Below are 16,263 nucleotides of genomic sequence, written 5' to 3' on the forward strand. Positions count from 1 at the left end.
CCTCATTGAACTTCAAGTCAGAGAGCCATAAACTGAATGTCCAAATTACTTTTATTGCAATGACGTTAGAACTTGTTTGTATTTATGGAGAAAACCACAGTATTCTCACATAATCTTTGTTTATTAAATGCCATCCAATATTTTCCCTCAAAGTTGTCATTACAATTAAGCCTCATGCAGCTATCACTTCAGTCTGGTTAAAAACAAAACGAAGCAAAGCAAAACAAAACCCATCTACTTAGCTAAGATATGACAAGGTTATAAAGTACTAAAATGGAATTACTGAAGGGCAAGCACTGGGCTATTTTATCTAGTGTTGCCTTTGTCATCTTCTAATAAAGAGATACAATATTTGGAATATTTGGAAGAATGGCCAGCTAATATTTGTGAAAGAATATTAGGTGAGATGAAGAGAGGTGAGAGAGAGAGTGTTAAGTTCTTACCTTGTTAGCTCACCAGCTATCTAAATGCAAACTATGACATTTCTAAACACATTCAGCATAGGTTGTGTCCTGGACAAATATGTTCCAGATTCAGCCCCCTTTTTCAGATAACAAAGGCACAAAGATAATACATGTTCTGGAAATAGTTGCTGAAAGTTTGCTGAGGTCAGAGTTTTCCCGGAGTTGGGTGACCCAGATTAGCCATAGGTCGTTTTTCTTGGGGAGACTTGTTAATTTGTTATCATCTCAAAATAGCTTTGATTAGGCTGAACTGGGAATATTGTTGGGTCAGGAAATGTGGAGTCAAGGTAGGGTCACAGCTCAAGGTCGAGTATTGCTGGGAAAAACCTGATAGAAATGGAGAGATCATTCTTGTTGCCAGTTGATGGGAAAGCAACATCTAGGCAATGCCAGCTATTTGGGTATTTTTCCCTCCAGATGCCTTGCAACACTCCAGTGCTGTTACCTCCATTGGTATGCATTCCGCACCAAAAATTGTTGTCTGTTTGGACATTATCTTCTGTGTCCCGCAGAAGGTCATCCAAAGAGAGCCCCTGGCCCCAGCACACTCCTCTCTCCCAGACCCTAATAGGAGAAAGTTTTCACCAAGTCCTCAAGCGTAATTCCCCGGGCACGGCCTGCTGGCAAAGGAGTATGGTCAGATGGTTGCGCGAGAATGAGCTACCTTGATCAACACGCGGTTGATCGCAACTCGTGACGCCCAGGACGCCCACAACCAAGTTTTCATGTGACCGTGTAGGAGCATTTATCGAGGCTGGAAAGCACTGAAGTTATTCTGGTTAATGGTGGGGTCTGCGTCATGCCCTCCCCAGCGGCTCTTAGCGGCCGTACAGAAATGCAAAAGCCAAGAGGAGCTCCAACAGACCACTAAAGTGAACACATCTAGACTGAGCTGTGGGCTCGGCCACCAGATGAGGTTTGAAAGCAGAGTAAAACCAAACAAAGCCCAGAAAAATGCTTTAAGTGTCATCCTAGAAATATACATATATATAAAATATATATATATGGAACAAACCTAAGTTTGAAAGCCTCTCTTTTCTCTAGCCGTAATACCTGAGATACAGGGCTTTTTCAGTCAGTAAGAGCATGGTAGTATTTTGTTGTAAAGTGTTCTCAGGCTTCAGAAAACACTTACTGTCCCATCACTTGTGCAGAACCAGATTAAGTCGGGTCAGACAGGACCTCCATCTTTCAACTTGTCCAATCTCCTGCTCAGAGCACAGCTCCCAGCACTGGTGGACCAGGCTGCCCACTGCTTTTGCTTCAAGGCATCACACTGTTAGTTGCAGTGACCTCCAAGAGGATATGTTTTGAGGAGAGTAGCAGCGGATAAACAAGAATCATATCCTTGTAAAGACTTTGGAAGAGTGAAAACACCTGGCAGACTGTGGCTTTGTCAGAAGCTGTGTCTTTGCAGCTCCCAGTTGTAGTACACAAGGAAAAACTTAAATCTCCACGTGTGTCTCAGGCACCCAAATGCTGGAGACAGTGAAAGCAAATATATTCTGTGTTAGCCCTAGAGCTGCACAGCATAAAACCCAGTCATGCATACCAGTGGATTAATGGGGCCAGAGGATGAGAAAGGGGGCAGATAGGAGGGCAAGCAGAGATGTGTGCCCTCCAAGCCAGACTTACCTTCTTCCTTGAGCATGCACAACTAGCCAGGCTGGTCATTAGAAACCCAGTTTGACAGATAATGTGTCTTAAAACTGAGTTATGAATACCTGCCTGCTTGAATTTGTGCTAAGGAAGCTGTATTTTCTTTGTGTCAAACCAAGCAATATTATAACCAGCATTCAAAGCTAAGCAAAATATTGTTTTGTTCTAAAAATGAATGCCCCAGTAATTGGGATCTTCTTTGAAACAGTAGCTATAAAATTATTGTAGTTTAAACACAACATACCAGACTTACTGCTCCACAGCTTGCAAGAAATTAATTGGTCTTCCAGGTTTATTGAAGAGAATCAGCAGCCTAATCCAGCCAAAACATATCTAACAATTTTATGCAAATTTAAATGTATATATTGGCAGTGGATTTGTAAAGGCTTTGCTCATAAGCTTGAAATAAATAGTCTGGCTATTGTGCATGCAGGAGAAAGTTATTGTAGCATAGCTCCCACATTTACAGGGAGATTTTTCTCCTAATGCACCAAGGTAATGCAATCAGGTCTAACAGCTCCATGATTATAATGCAGCAGGCTAGAAAATGTGAGTGCAGAGCTAAAGGAATATTTACACAGAATGCATCATAAATTAAATTTCTCTTTTTTGTTTTGTTTTGTTTTGTTTTTAGTTTGTCATTGTTGTGGCAGATACTTAAGTAAGAGCTTTCTCTGTCACACCTGCAGTGGAAACTGCAGGATAGGCCCCATTTTAATCTTCAGTTTGTGGTCATGCCATAGGACACCCTACTCACGGAAGGGAACAGTTCCCTTGTTTTGAAAAGCAAACAAAAAATAAATAATATCATGGTAACCAATGCATTTAGAAAGGTTTCTTGGTAAATGGGTCTCTTTCATGAGAAATGGTACGTAATGTTGAAACGAGAATTGAAAACAACCATTGTTCTTGGGCAAGGTGACCACTAACGGAGCTCAGTACAGCTTCACTGATTTGCCAGCAAATAGCTTGACCTTTTGAGGGGGATTTTCTCTGCTGTTCTGTGTTCCTCTTGAGCATACATATACTATCCAAAATACTGTAATGGAAATGAGTCATTTTGCTCTCCAGAAACATGTAGCCCACCATGAATTAGGGTGGCAAAACTAAGTCCTGACTAAATCACGAGGTATTCGGCTTCTTCTGTGCAACCCTATATAGTTCCCTAATAGCATTGATGTCAGGGGATAGCACAGATCTATTAGACTAAACAGCATAAGTAATGCTGTTATAAGAAATGCCAAATGGTTTACTCATGTCTTGACACTTGCTGTGTTAAAAGGTGTTAATGAATAGTCTTCTTCGTATGGATCAGGTAAATAGTTTTCAAGACCTGGAGCTGGAATCTGTTGACCACCTGCCTTGTACAAGTCAGCTGGAGTTATTATGGAGCTATGACCCTCACCAGATCATGCTTAGAACACACTGGAATGTTTCTAATATTTCGATTTCATAGAAATGGGAAAACAAACAAACAAACAAAACTCCACCACCAACAACTCTTTGAACATAGACTAAGGCCAAGTAAACTTTTTTGTCGTGCTATGTAAAGCTTCCAATTCATCATTTAAGCTTGGGTCAAGGTCACCGAACAGTGGGCTACCAGCATTACTAGAGAGTCCAGGGAAGTACAGGTATTAAAGAGCAGTCACTGAGGGAAATGAGAAAATTCAAAATGGAAATAGAACTTCGTTCATTAAAAACCTATTTATGGTCAGTTTTCTTTTTCTTTCAGATTTCTTTTCTTCTGTTTGATTTATGAGTAGTTAAAAATAGCATTTCATCTGAATTGCACCAGCATGATTATTCACGGAAGTGCTACTTGACATTAGTAATTGTATCAGAATCTGGTCTAAACATTTCTGAATTGGGCCCAATCAAAAGCATGGGATTTAATAGTGCTGTGATTTTGGGCTGACTCATCTGAGAGGCTATTTTGGATTTTTCAAGGTATTACTGTCAGTAACTAGGACCTTTTTTTTCTTTTTTCAGAGCAGAATTGCATGAAATTGCCATCAAAGAGCATTAAAAAAAAGAAAAAAGAAAAAAAAGAAAGATTAGTGGTCCTAGCTGCCTTTCTGTCTTTAAATATACCTCTCTGTACCTGTAGATTATCAGATGGAAGCTGACTATATCAGCAATAGCCTGTTTTTACCGTTTTTAAACTATTTTCCATCACAAATGAAATAACTTAAGGTCCTATGCTGCCCTGCTCATTAGTATTTCATTTGAAGATGACTCCCTGATTTTATCTATGCCTGGGCTCAGGTAATCATGTTAGCTCACTGTGTACTTGAAGAACAGAAGCAGACTTCTCCCAGGAATGTTTTATCCAACTGTCTTAAGGTGGGGAGAACCACTTGCTGGAAGACATTAACCTATTCCAGTGCTGCTTATGGAGTCTATGACTAGCTGAGCGGAGGCCTTTACCTAAGTGTCTAAAACTCCAAGTATAAATCTAGGTATTAACTTAAGAGAAAATAGAGAAAAGTTTTTAGACAAAAGTCTTAAGTCATAAAAATTCATATTTTTCAAAATACTTATTTTTTTTCAAAATATTCTAAAGTATGTATGAGAACAAGGTAGTCTTGTGGAAAGTTTCTTCTGCTAGAAGCAGTAGTTACCTCTAATACAAAGGGGGATTTGTGCTTAACATGAGAAACCCACACCTAAGTTGTGGACACCCTGTTCATTAGGCTGTTGCCTTGATAAATGAGGGATCTGAGCCCAAGTCGCAGCTCTACCTGATGCCAAGTTGAGCTGAGTATGAGGTAGGCTGCATACCTGCATAACAGCATGGAGTGTGGACCAGACATCTGCAAGCTAGCAGTGGGGTGAGAAATGGCGTAAGAGGTTTCTGGCAGCACTGCTAAGAGAAGCAACTGAGAGCCCCCAGTGCCCTGTCCTGCTGGTGGGAATATATTGCATGGGCATTTCCAAGCAGAGCTGCCAGGGGAGGACATTGGGCTCAGGGATCTGATACCATAGATCTGGTACTTGAACTCTGTTCCATGGAGCTACTTCCTAAAAAATATCCAACTCACAGACATTACTATCTCTGTGTTTGTTTTAGGAAAAAGTTCTGTCTAACGTGATATCGTTTTATCCCTTGCCACAATTCTCTGTTGGTTTGGATTGAAGTGCTTAGAGGGATAAAACTTTCCTTTGCTGGAGTGGTACCTGACCCACAAAGAGGCAGAGAGACAGTCCTTACACTTGCATCTTCTTCTAGCACTATGCTATTCTCAAGCAATTTAATTATTTAATGTATTTCAACTCAGCCCAGAATTTCTCTGAATTCCAGAATACAGTGGGAATACAGGTCTGTGTGATGAAAGTATTCAGAGGATAGATAGTTACTTGCATCACTGTCACATTACATTTTCATTAAGGGTTTCCTATCCTGCTAGTCACATACCAAAACCTCATACAGCCAAGAACCTACACCTTCCAAACGTCTCAGAGATGGGGGAGAAAAAGCAGCTCTGGGAGTGGTTCATGCATGAATGATGGCAGTGACACCCTACAGCTCCGCTGCTCCATAGCAGGGATGTGGGCTAGTATAAACTTACAGAAAATGCCAGGAAGAGCACAGCAGACTTAGCAGCTTGCTCCCTCCTGGCAGAGCCAGCTGCCAGCACATCCCCACTTCCAGCTACATGGGAATCCCAGCATCCTGGGACTTGCACTTGATCTCCTTGCAAATCACATGTAGCTCAAGAGCCTCAGTTATGCCACCTTGAATTAACAGCATCTGCTGTCTACGTAACCTTGGCACTCACCCTCTTTCCTTCCCCACATTCCTTGCCTAAATATTATTTCTACTTGCAATAGCATTGCATTACATCACCAGAGTGAGATCTCCTCCCTTGTCACTTCTGAGCAGTTGTTGTGTGCTTCGAGATGTGTCGGTGACCTCAGCCACCTTTCAGCTAGGGAAGCAGCTGGCCTGTGATTTATCATCTTATGATGGGACTATAAAACTCCGCAGCAATGTCTATTTCTATGCAACACATGGATTAAATGCAGGGTGAAAAGCTTGCGTTTTGGAAATAAAGTAGTTTCTAACGGTTGTTCTCATCAGCAAATGTTGTGACACTTGATTTGAATTATCTGACGTAAGTCTCAATGGCCAGTCTGGGAAAGGACAACTTCTGGCTACCAGGCTGTCCTCTCATCACAGTTTTAAGTTCCTACTCAACACAAGATAATGGAAGTGGTGCTTTTTAAATGGGAAAGACCAATCTATCTGTTACTAACAACAATACTCTTTCACTATAGCAGTTTAATGTTGCTAAGAAGACTAAAAACATGGCCAAGGTTTTGCCAGCAGAGATCCTTCTGTGGTCCCCATTGCCACCATGGCATTTAGCTATTGTATTTGTCATTGCAACACCTTGCTAAGGTCTGAAAGTGCTCCAAGTGCCAGTAGGGAACTTGCTGTGGACAGAGGCTGGATATCTAAATTTCTGCTGAAGTTAGAGAGGATTTAGCCACCTAAGTACCCTTTCAAAGTTGACCTGATGCCTTGTTTAAGCTCATGAGAGACCAAGAGATCAAAATCTGCTTTTCCTGTCTGAGTCTCTTCAGCACATCGGTCCCATCTGCATTACTGCACCACCTCCCCTCATCTCCCTTTCATCAGGTTGCCACTTTTAATCCGTAATTCTAACGGTACCACGATACCAAGAAAACATCCTTCCTACATTCAGAAGGACGTGGAAACTATTGGTAATACCCTGCTGGAGTCATTAGACCAGATCAGCAGGGCTGCCTGAGCTTAGTTAATACAATGTGATCAACCTGGGGCACGGGTGACTCATGACCAAAATATTCTGTAACCACAAAAATCACTGAGAGAGACCACTGGGGCAGGTTTAAAGTGATTTTGAATATTTTTGAATAGAGGAGTGAGAAGGGGAAATAGAAGGCAAAGCAGAAAAGTATGATGAGAAGTTTCTAAGGGTTGTTAGAGGGAGGAAAGGTAGGAAAGACTCCATGTAGTGGTTTATTGCTGGAATCTTGTAGTTTATTGCTGGAACCTTGTTTAGCAGGCACTTTTTGCAGACTTAAGAAATAATCAGGCCTTGTTTTTTTAACAGTTGTTTGGTTTTTATTTTGTTCCTTTTCAGTTTGTGTGCGATTCTTCCCATGCTGTTCAGTGGACATCTCAAAATTTCCAGGCAAAATTTGGTGGAGGCTCCGGAAAACGTGCTACAGAATTGTCGAACACAACTGGTTTGAAACTTTCATCATATTCATGATCCTGCTGAGCAGTGGAGCCCTGGTAAGTGTATCAGGGTTTCTTCATTGCTTGAAAGTAGACATGGATCTACGAGAAGGTGGCCTCAGGTTAGGTGCATCCAAGATCTTATGAAACCTCATTGCTCATTTCTCAAAGCAAAGCACATCGAGCAGTGAATCAAAGAGCTACCAGAGGAGCTGGTGGATGTGTATCATGTTCTGGATGCACTTTAGCTTAACCCAACATACCTTTCTGTGCTCAAAAACCTCCTGCTTGGAGCCGAGTGAATGCACACACAAGAAACCAGTTGGTCATTGCCCATGACTCTGATAAGGGATATTCTCCTCCTGAGATCCCGCAGGGTGCTGGGATTATCCACTCTGTACTATCAGCCGTGGGCTCTTTGTGGCAGTGGCAACCAGCATGCAGTTTCTAGGAGTTTGGTAGACAATCTGGCTTGTTCTCTCCACTCTGAATCCAGCCTGCTTTTAGCAAAGATTGCTGCTCTAGTTGTTCAATCTTGCCTTTTCCATCCCTCCTTCTGTCCCCTCCAGGGTCACTTAGATAGAAAAATTAACACCTCTGCTTAAGGCTGTTGCTTGAAGCTCCCATCCAGTGCACCTATATTTGCATGGGTCATTTACATGGTTAAGAATGTCCCTGAAATTGATGCTGATTTCTCCCAGGGTTTTAGTTTGTTATAGAGCAAAGGGATATATAGGAAATTCTCTGGACTTTGTTCTGGTGGTCAATGATTTTCTCCTCAGTGATGGGGTTAAGAAACATACCTACTAAATTCATAGTCAGTACCATCTTTGGACAGGTTACCAGTGTTGTTCTGAAGTTCAGGATTAACTTTGCCTAGCGGATGAATCTGCCTTCAGCATTTAAATGAAAGTCACCTTAGAAAGGTTCCTGCTTCACCTCACCAGGGATAATCAAGGGCAGAAAGACAAAATGCAGGCTGACTGGTGAGGTAGCAGATTTACTAAAAAGAGCTGGAGAGAGAACAGGCAGCAAACAGAACAGAATAAACTACATCACAGCACTGCAGAAAAGCCGAACACCCCACTAGGCTGTATAAATAAGCATGTTCTTCCACTCCAGTTGGCATCAAGGAGGCCTCAGCTGGAGCACAAGGCTTCAGCTCTGGGCACTGCACTTTGGGAAAGACGTGGGCTAATTGAAGAAACTCCAGAAGAGGGCAACGCAAATTGTCAGTGGCCTAAAAAATAAGAGGCAAACACAGAAGTACTAGGCTTGTGCAGTTTAAAGAAAGTCTCTGCAGGAAGGCAAGAAGATGGAAGTACATAAATGTTGTTGCAAAATGAACAGAATCGACAATTCTCCAGGTCCACTAGGGATGGACTGGAATTTTGCCCAGGGGATTTTCTTTTATTATGAGAAGAAAAAGGCTGAAAAACTTGTACAGATAGCAGGCTGCTGAAAATTGTCATAGCTTTGCTGAAATCAATGGAGTCTGACAGTTTTTGCACCAGCTTGGGGATCAGCATGTTAATTTTTTAACACATCTTAAAGGGGGCATGTCATTTGCTATAATACACTTTAGACAAATGCAGTTCTTTACATGTGTAATTAAAAGTGCCTTAGATACTGAAGACTGTGATAAAAATCTCATTTAATTTTCATTGAAAACGTTCATTTGCCTTTTAAAAAATTTATTTTCAGTTTACTCAGTACAGTTCTGTACAAGGGCAAATTTCACTGCACTTACTCACATACCTGCAATGTGCTTCAGCATATCAGCTCTGCTCTCCAGGATTGGGATTGAACATGTGGGAGGGTACACAGACATTTTATTTTTTCCTTTGTTATTCTGGCTCACGGTCTGCTCTTGGTAGAGCAAACACAATGTGCTTTCTGACAAGTTAGTAGCAAACAAGGGGAGAGAAGGCAGGAGGGAGAGGAGGAAACCACTTTAAATAGTTTGCTGTTATTTTTGCAGTAATTGCAAAGTACAGCAAGTCATCTGACAAAGTGAGCAAGCCCCTACCAGAAGCGATAAACTCCAGTCTGTCTGTGTATTGTTTTCTGTGGCTTTCTCCAACAGCTCTTTCACACCCTTGAAATATCATTTTTGAAGGCAAGATAGGAGACTGGGTCGCAGCGAAAACGTCACCCCAAAGTGTGGGGACAAATGGACAAGCTTTGGCTTGGGCTGCCAGAGCTGTCTTGTCAGTTTAATTACTGTTTCCTGGCAGACAAAAGACCAGTGTGACTGCCTGAGTGACAGGCAGCACGCTTCTGGTATCTGCAGGCACTGGGTGCTCGCTAACTTTTGGAAGTTCCTCAGAAAGTAGCGAGAGATCTCGAAATATGTAAATGTAGATAATGAAGACGATTAGCACAGACCCTCTCGAATAATGTCGTGCTTTCTTGCTGCTGAGTGTCACACACTGGGACAAGAGGAATATATCAAAGCCTGGGTCCTCCAAGTGAGAGGGACACAGAGGGAGGCAATCTGGATAATGATCAGCTGGGAAGCAGGCTGAAGCCACTGCTCGACTTAGCAGCTCCCAGCCGAGCCATATATCTGCTGCCCTGACACCGGGATCCTGCATTTTTATTTGACATGCATTATAAAGTGAAAGCTAAATTATGGGACAACTTTAGTTGTTTTATTTTAGTAGGCACATTGTTTTATATCGTAAATATTTTAAAAGGGTTATTAAGTTGCTTGTACTTGATGCAGATGCTGAATGTCTTTTGATGGTGCCCTGCACAAGCTTAGTTAGGGAGACAGATGAGATGGGTAGATAGATACCTTGACCTTTAAAACATAATTGCTCTGTTAAGTGAATAATAATGAGCATTTCTTGAGGCAGATAGTTGTAGCTACCTGAAATGTGATGGCTGAACAGAAGCCAGGGAACTCTGTGCTCTGTAACACGGGCGTAAGCATGTTAATAACCCAATTTGTCATCATTAGCAGTAAGACGTGTCTGACTAAATGTAAGGGTCGGATTCTGTCTATTAGGTTAGGATCAGTACTATCTATGACTGTGCACTCGTTCTGATGGTAACATTAAAATATACCAGAAATCACTGCCAGTACATGATGTCCCATCAAATGAGACCATGTGCAGCACTGATGCTTTCCAACATCGCTCAGCAGAAGCTTTTAATCAATATTTTGCACTTCCAGGCTTTTGAAGATATTTATCTTGAAGATCGAAAAAACATAAAAACCATGCTGGAATACGCTGACAAAATATTCACTTACATCTTTGTCTTGGAAATGCTTTTGAAATGGGTGGCTTATGGCTTCAAGAAGTATTTCACCAACGCCTGGTGCTGGCTTGACTTCCTCATTGTAGATGTAAGTACTGTTTGGGAGCTACGATGCTGCTCATGTTGTGATTTTATGGTGTGCATAAGGAACAGAGGCTGTTAAGTCTGGCAGCTTTGCGTCTGCAAAATGACAGCTGTCGCTCTGACTCCGAGTAACAACCTTTGGTGAACCTCGAAGGAGGTCGCCAGACGCCGTTTTGCGACTGTGCATCCCCAGCACACAGCGTGCCAGGGTGGAGAAAACGGCTCCATGTCTCTGCGCAGAGGTGTTACCCTGCTAATGTGAGTCACGTTCCCCTCTAGTCCCCAGGAGCTCGCTCTTTCTCTTAGCATTTAATGTCTCGTCCCACACTCCCGCCTAGCACAAGGTCCGGTTACCTCCGAGTGCTCCGCACATGACCTCGACACACAAGTCTCAGCAGATTAGAGGAGCTGTCCTTGGCAGAGCTTCCCTGTGAGGCTGCCAGCAGCACCTCGCAGGATGCTCGATCTCCCAAGCATTCACAAGTGGAGGAGTCCAGAAGAAGGTGTGAATAGCCCTACCTAAAGTGATTTCACTACTACAAAACCATACAAAATACTCTAAATCCATGAAATGTCTCTGCGCATGGCTCTCCCGAGAGAATAATCTTTAAAACCAAGAAATAGTTGAATAAAAGGGAGTTAATCCCCTAAGAGGGTTGCTAGAACCAGCCGTGCCCTCTCCAAAGTTGTGCCTGGACCCCCATGGAGAAGGTCAGCAGGTATTAGCACATAAAACCTGAAGTTTCACAATGGCTGAGTGTGGGATCTGATGAATTCCAGAAAGGCCAGAAACGCTGCATACTCCAGATGAGGTTTAACATTTCATCACAGCATATCAATAAGGAGGCAATTATCTCCCCAAGGCCATTTCTTATTATCTCGGGGTATTAATATGGCAGGCTAGCAGAGCTTTGCCATGACTGTAACTTATTAAACTTCTGATGAATTATTTTTTTCCCCCATTTTACGTCTGAACCTTGACTCGGGGGAGAGCTGTACTTTCTTTGGCCCCAGCCCAGAAAAGCACTTCAATGGGGCGATTTACTTGTTTGAAGTTATGGACATGTCTAAGTGCCCTGCTGGATCAGAGCCTTTGGAAGCTTCTCCAGAGCTTTAATAAATTGATTTATGAAAAGGAAGTTCTTTACATAAATTGTAGGTCATAAATTCCTCTTCACATACATGCTTGGAAACCTCTTAAAGGGAAGGCACTTATTTTTCACAGATTAGTTTCAATAGAAAAGGAAGGCCTGGTTTAATTATCTAACCACAAAATTGGAAACCACCAGCTCCTAAGTTACAGCCCAAACCCAAAAACTGTGCTTACTGTGGTTTAGGTCAAGTGGCATACCATCTCTTCCTTTGTTCCTCCATCTGTAAAATGGGACTAGTAGGACTCATGTAAAGTACTGTATGGGTTTCCAGGAATTTGTTGTTGGAGCTAATCTTCATAATGACCTTCTGGAGACTAGAAGAGCTAGATGAGAGCTGAATATTGTCACTACTATAAGTAGGGGTGTTCCTGATGGGGATGAGAGTTTGCATGGTGAATTCACTGAGGCAGTTTGGTGCTCTGCTGTATTACCAATAGTCTGCAATGAGTTCCTTCCTTATTAGAATTACACATAGAGCATGGCATTTAATTAATGCCAAAGAGAGTAAACCAGAAAAGCAATGAAATTCTGTCCTCCATGCAAAAAGCTCACTTGAAATAGGAGCTGTACAAGAATGCAAAGTCAGTACGTAGCCCAAAAATTTAAGGTTAATGTTTGCCTTTTCACGATGGGGTTTGTGAATGTAATGTCAGATTGCAGAGAGAGCCATTTGTGGGCTGGGGAAAGGGGCTGCACATCCTTGCCACTTCCAGAGCTCTCAGGGCATTAACCAGTGCTATGGGGGCAGGCAGACCACAGCACCCCTGGACTGCCCTGTCCCCAGCAAAGCCACTGGCCTAGTCTTCTTTATTTTGTGAACCCACGTGTAAATGTTGTTTTTGCAGGATCCCCAAGCTAGCCCAAAAGATGTCCCGCCCTTGAGTTGTTTTGGTTACTTAATTGACTCTAGGAAGTTTGTCCTTTTGTGTTCTCGATTAATAAAGCTTTTCCCCATGCCCCATTATTTTCTTCACAGTCATTTGCCAACATGGATTATGAGAACCGGTACTATATTTTTAGCAGGTTTAACAGATGCTCTTCTCCTAGCCTATTGCTCACACACCCTGCCACTCTGAATTGGCAGAGTAACATGCTGTCGTTTTTCCAGCACACTTTTTACTTCAATTTACATTTTCTTTTGGTCCTTTGAGAACCAAATCACTGCAACTGAGCTGCAGAAGGGAGTGAATGGGTGAATTAGCTGCTCGAAAAGAAGCAGATGAACCACTTGTCTGATTTTCTCAAATTTATTTGTTTAAAATTATTCACTTAAAAATTCCTGATCTGCAAATTATTCATTAGCAATTTGGTATTGGTATTCAAAATTCAAGCTGCAATGGTTGATTTTTCATTGGACATGGGAAACTATCTATCATCTGTGTTTTCTCATTGTACAAATGCAACTCAGAACTCTTTCTCTGCTGTGAATTATTCATAAAACCATCTTAAAATTTGCAAGTATTCACTGTTTCTAAATGGGAAGTGAACCCAGAGGGGTTATAAGCACATTGCTGAAGAATTATTATTTTTCCCCATACTTACTCTGCTCAGTGAAAGACCTTTGACACTGATTTGGGCCTGTGGAGCAGCAAAGGCTCTGTCTCGTGATTGTGGATTACTAACAAAAATTCTGTCTTGCACAGCCTGAACATCAAAACACACAGTAATCCACAAACTGAGGGCTATTTTTGCTGGATGTAGAATCCCTAAAGGATGATCTCTGATAATGGTCCTCCACATCTCTAAGAAGCGTGCAAGTGTAGCAAAACAAAAAGAGTGCTTTTAAATACATTGCAATACAGTAAAGCTTTGCAACAGATTTCTTTGGGAGGAAGAGAGAAAGGAGTAATCAAACCACAAAACAGAGGCTCATTTCAACTTAGAGCACTTGGGAGAGATGCCTTAAATTTCTGCAGTAATTTTGGATATACTGAACAAAAATCATTAATGCATTAATCTATACATTACCTCCCTGCAAGTAACATGTATATTCTTAAAATTAACCCACTTCTACACTGTAAATGTAGTTTTGCTATGCACACAAACTGTGCGATGGGGACTGCAAGTCACAGCTATTTCCAAATGAGAAAAAAGCAGAGCCTGTAGCGTAACCAGAGTGTAGACAGACATCAGCATCACCGTCACCATCAGGAATGGTGTTTATGCAGAAGCCTCTTTGCTAGGCTGCACAGGCAAATATTTTCACAAAGAATTGATATTTCCCAAGCATTCGTGCAATCAAAACCTGTTTGTACTCAGCAGATTAAACAAGAAGTACAAACTTGGCCAGAGACGAAGGCGCATGGCATTCAGAACAAATGTTTATGAAAACTGCTCTCAACCAGGCGCGTCCCGCGACAGGCAGAGACAGTTGGGTTTTAAAACAGGGAGCAGATAAACTCCTCCGGTCGTGCCTGCTGGTATCACGTTTGATGTTGCTTTCAATTGTTTCCTCTGACCTATAAATATTATCTCAAGCTTATCTAGTTTGAGCTTCAGCCAATTAATTCTGAGCGATGCCCCGGCCTCTGCCGACAGCAGGCAGATTATTCCTTTGCAGTGGTCAGTTCAGGGAAGGCACTGGTCTGGAGCTCAGCATCATTCAAAGGGTAGAGGTGTTGCAGTCAGCAGCTTCTTTGCTCGTTGATCACGCACTGGAGGTGAAGGGGAGAGACCACTACCCTGCAGCAGTCATGGGAAAGCTCTCGGGAAGGGGATGTAACAGCCCTAACTCATTAGTAACACTGCTTGGAAAAAAACTCAAAGGCAGGTTTCATGGCCTGTGGCATACACAGAAAAATCCTCTTAAGCGGGCACCAATGTCATTTCTCTACAAAAGTCCATTATCGCAAATCCATCGTCTCCATTGCAGCTTTTGCGTTCCATTTAATTGACCAAAAGTTAGTTCCAATCGAGGCTTAAAAAAAAAATAAAAAAAAAAACACATGATTGTTCTTTACTAGTTTCAGAGATGAGGGGAGGTGAGAGTTTCTCCACAAGTTCTTTCTAAGATGATAACACTTTGCAAGACTTGAAATAGGGAAAGGTTATTTCCTAGTGATTTTTAAAGCCTCCTTCCCTTTCAGTCCTCTTCAGTGATGGTCCCTAAAGCTCCATCCTGTAGTAGGGAGGGGAAGATGCTGTCTAGGTCCCAATCTCTGTCCTGATGCCCCACCAAGTTCTTTCTCCAGCTGAGCCACCATGGAGAGAGATCGCTCGCTCCTTTCAGTCATTTTCCCCAAGAAACTGCTCCACTGCCATGGAGGCTGGGGCTCACAACAGCTGTGAGCAGCATTTCTGTCTGCAAAATAGTTCAAGCAAGGCTCAACAGTATCTTTTGAGGCCAAGCATCTCAAGTGAGTTATACAGCAAGCCCAGGAGGAAAGGATTTGTTGACAATTTTATAATAGTAAAGTAAGATGTAGGGGGTTGTTGCCCCTTTTGGTGAATGGTTATAACAGAACAGGTTTCTGGTCTTTGCCTGTGCACTGCTGAGTTTGTACTTAGAGATCTGTGTTCCCCCTTGAGCCCCTTTCCAAATTTCCCGTTTGCCGTCAAATTTCCTGTCTGCATGCTTGAGGATCGCTCATGGGTGTTCAGTCATTAAACACACCATCATTTTCAGTGAATGGTTAAAAAATACAGACATTATGTTTTCCGAGATAGTTTCCTGGAAAGCACTTGCTCTAAGATTTCTACTTAGAATACTTCACTGCCAGACGAGTTAAAAAACAGCTAATAATCTTTGGGTTTGAGATGAACAATTTTAGCAGTCTTTCTATCCCTAGCTGAAAATTGAATTGAATTAAATTATGCCCTTGTGTTGGATTGTCTTTAAGTGACAATTAAAAACTTGCTGTGTGAAGTAAATATTGATGGCTTATGATTACTTTAATTGTTTTTTCCATCTGTATTCCCTGTTGATTAGCAAGGTGATTTCTGTTTGCCTTACCAGTAATTACACAATCTGCTGTAATGAATTGCTCCCAAACAGCACTGAAATCCAATTTGTATTCTTTGGAAAGTATCTTAAAAGCATGTGGATTTCATCTAGTTTCTGTTTGGAAAAGCACACGGGAACAGAATGACAAAAATACAGCCAAGGTAGAGTAAAAATAATATAGCCTGTCACTTGGAGAAGCAGTTTATGAGTGAATTTATTAGTGCTCTCTATGAGCTATTGAAAATCCACAGGTTACAGCAGATCATTATTACCTCAGAGCAGGTTTTTGACTGGTTTCCTTCCAGTTCTTCAAAGCAAATGCTCTTGTGGGATTTTTGAAGATGTCTCAGTGTGCATTCTTCTGGGCTTCTGCCAATGACATAAACCTCCCAGCTAACTAAAGAGAAAAGAGAATCCCTCTCCAGAAGCCAGGGAGCCTTCTTTCAAAGGGGGGGAAAAAAA

At 41.9% G+C, this 16,263-nt stretch overlaps 1 protein-coding gene across 9 annotated transcripts in view; it reads left to right on the forward strand.

Moving 5' to 3' along the window:
* Positions 1–16,263, forward strand: part of LOC137852076 (sodium channel protein type 5 subunit alpha-like) — a 206,768-nt gene that overhangs the window by 158,686 nt on the left and 31,819 nt on the right. For all 9 annotated transcript variants that reach the window (XM_068673366.1, XM_068673369.1, XM_068673364.1 and 6 more), the window contains 2 exons: positions 7,256–7,410; positions 10,535–10,708. In XM_068673366.1, the coding sequence (XP_068529467.1) occupies positions 7,256–7,410; positions 10,535–10,708 (329 nt within the window). The remainder of the gene's footprint in view (positions 1–7,255; positions 7,411–10,534; positions 10,709–16,263) is intronic.

Source organism: Anas acuta, chromosome 2, assembly GCF_963932015.1.
Source record: "Anas acuta chromosome 2, bAnaAcu1.1, whole genome shotgun sequence".
NCBI lineage: Eukaryota > Metazoa > Chordata > Aves > Anseriformes > Anatidae > Anas > Anas acuta.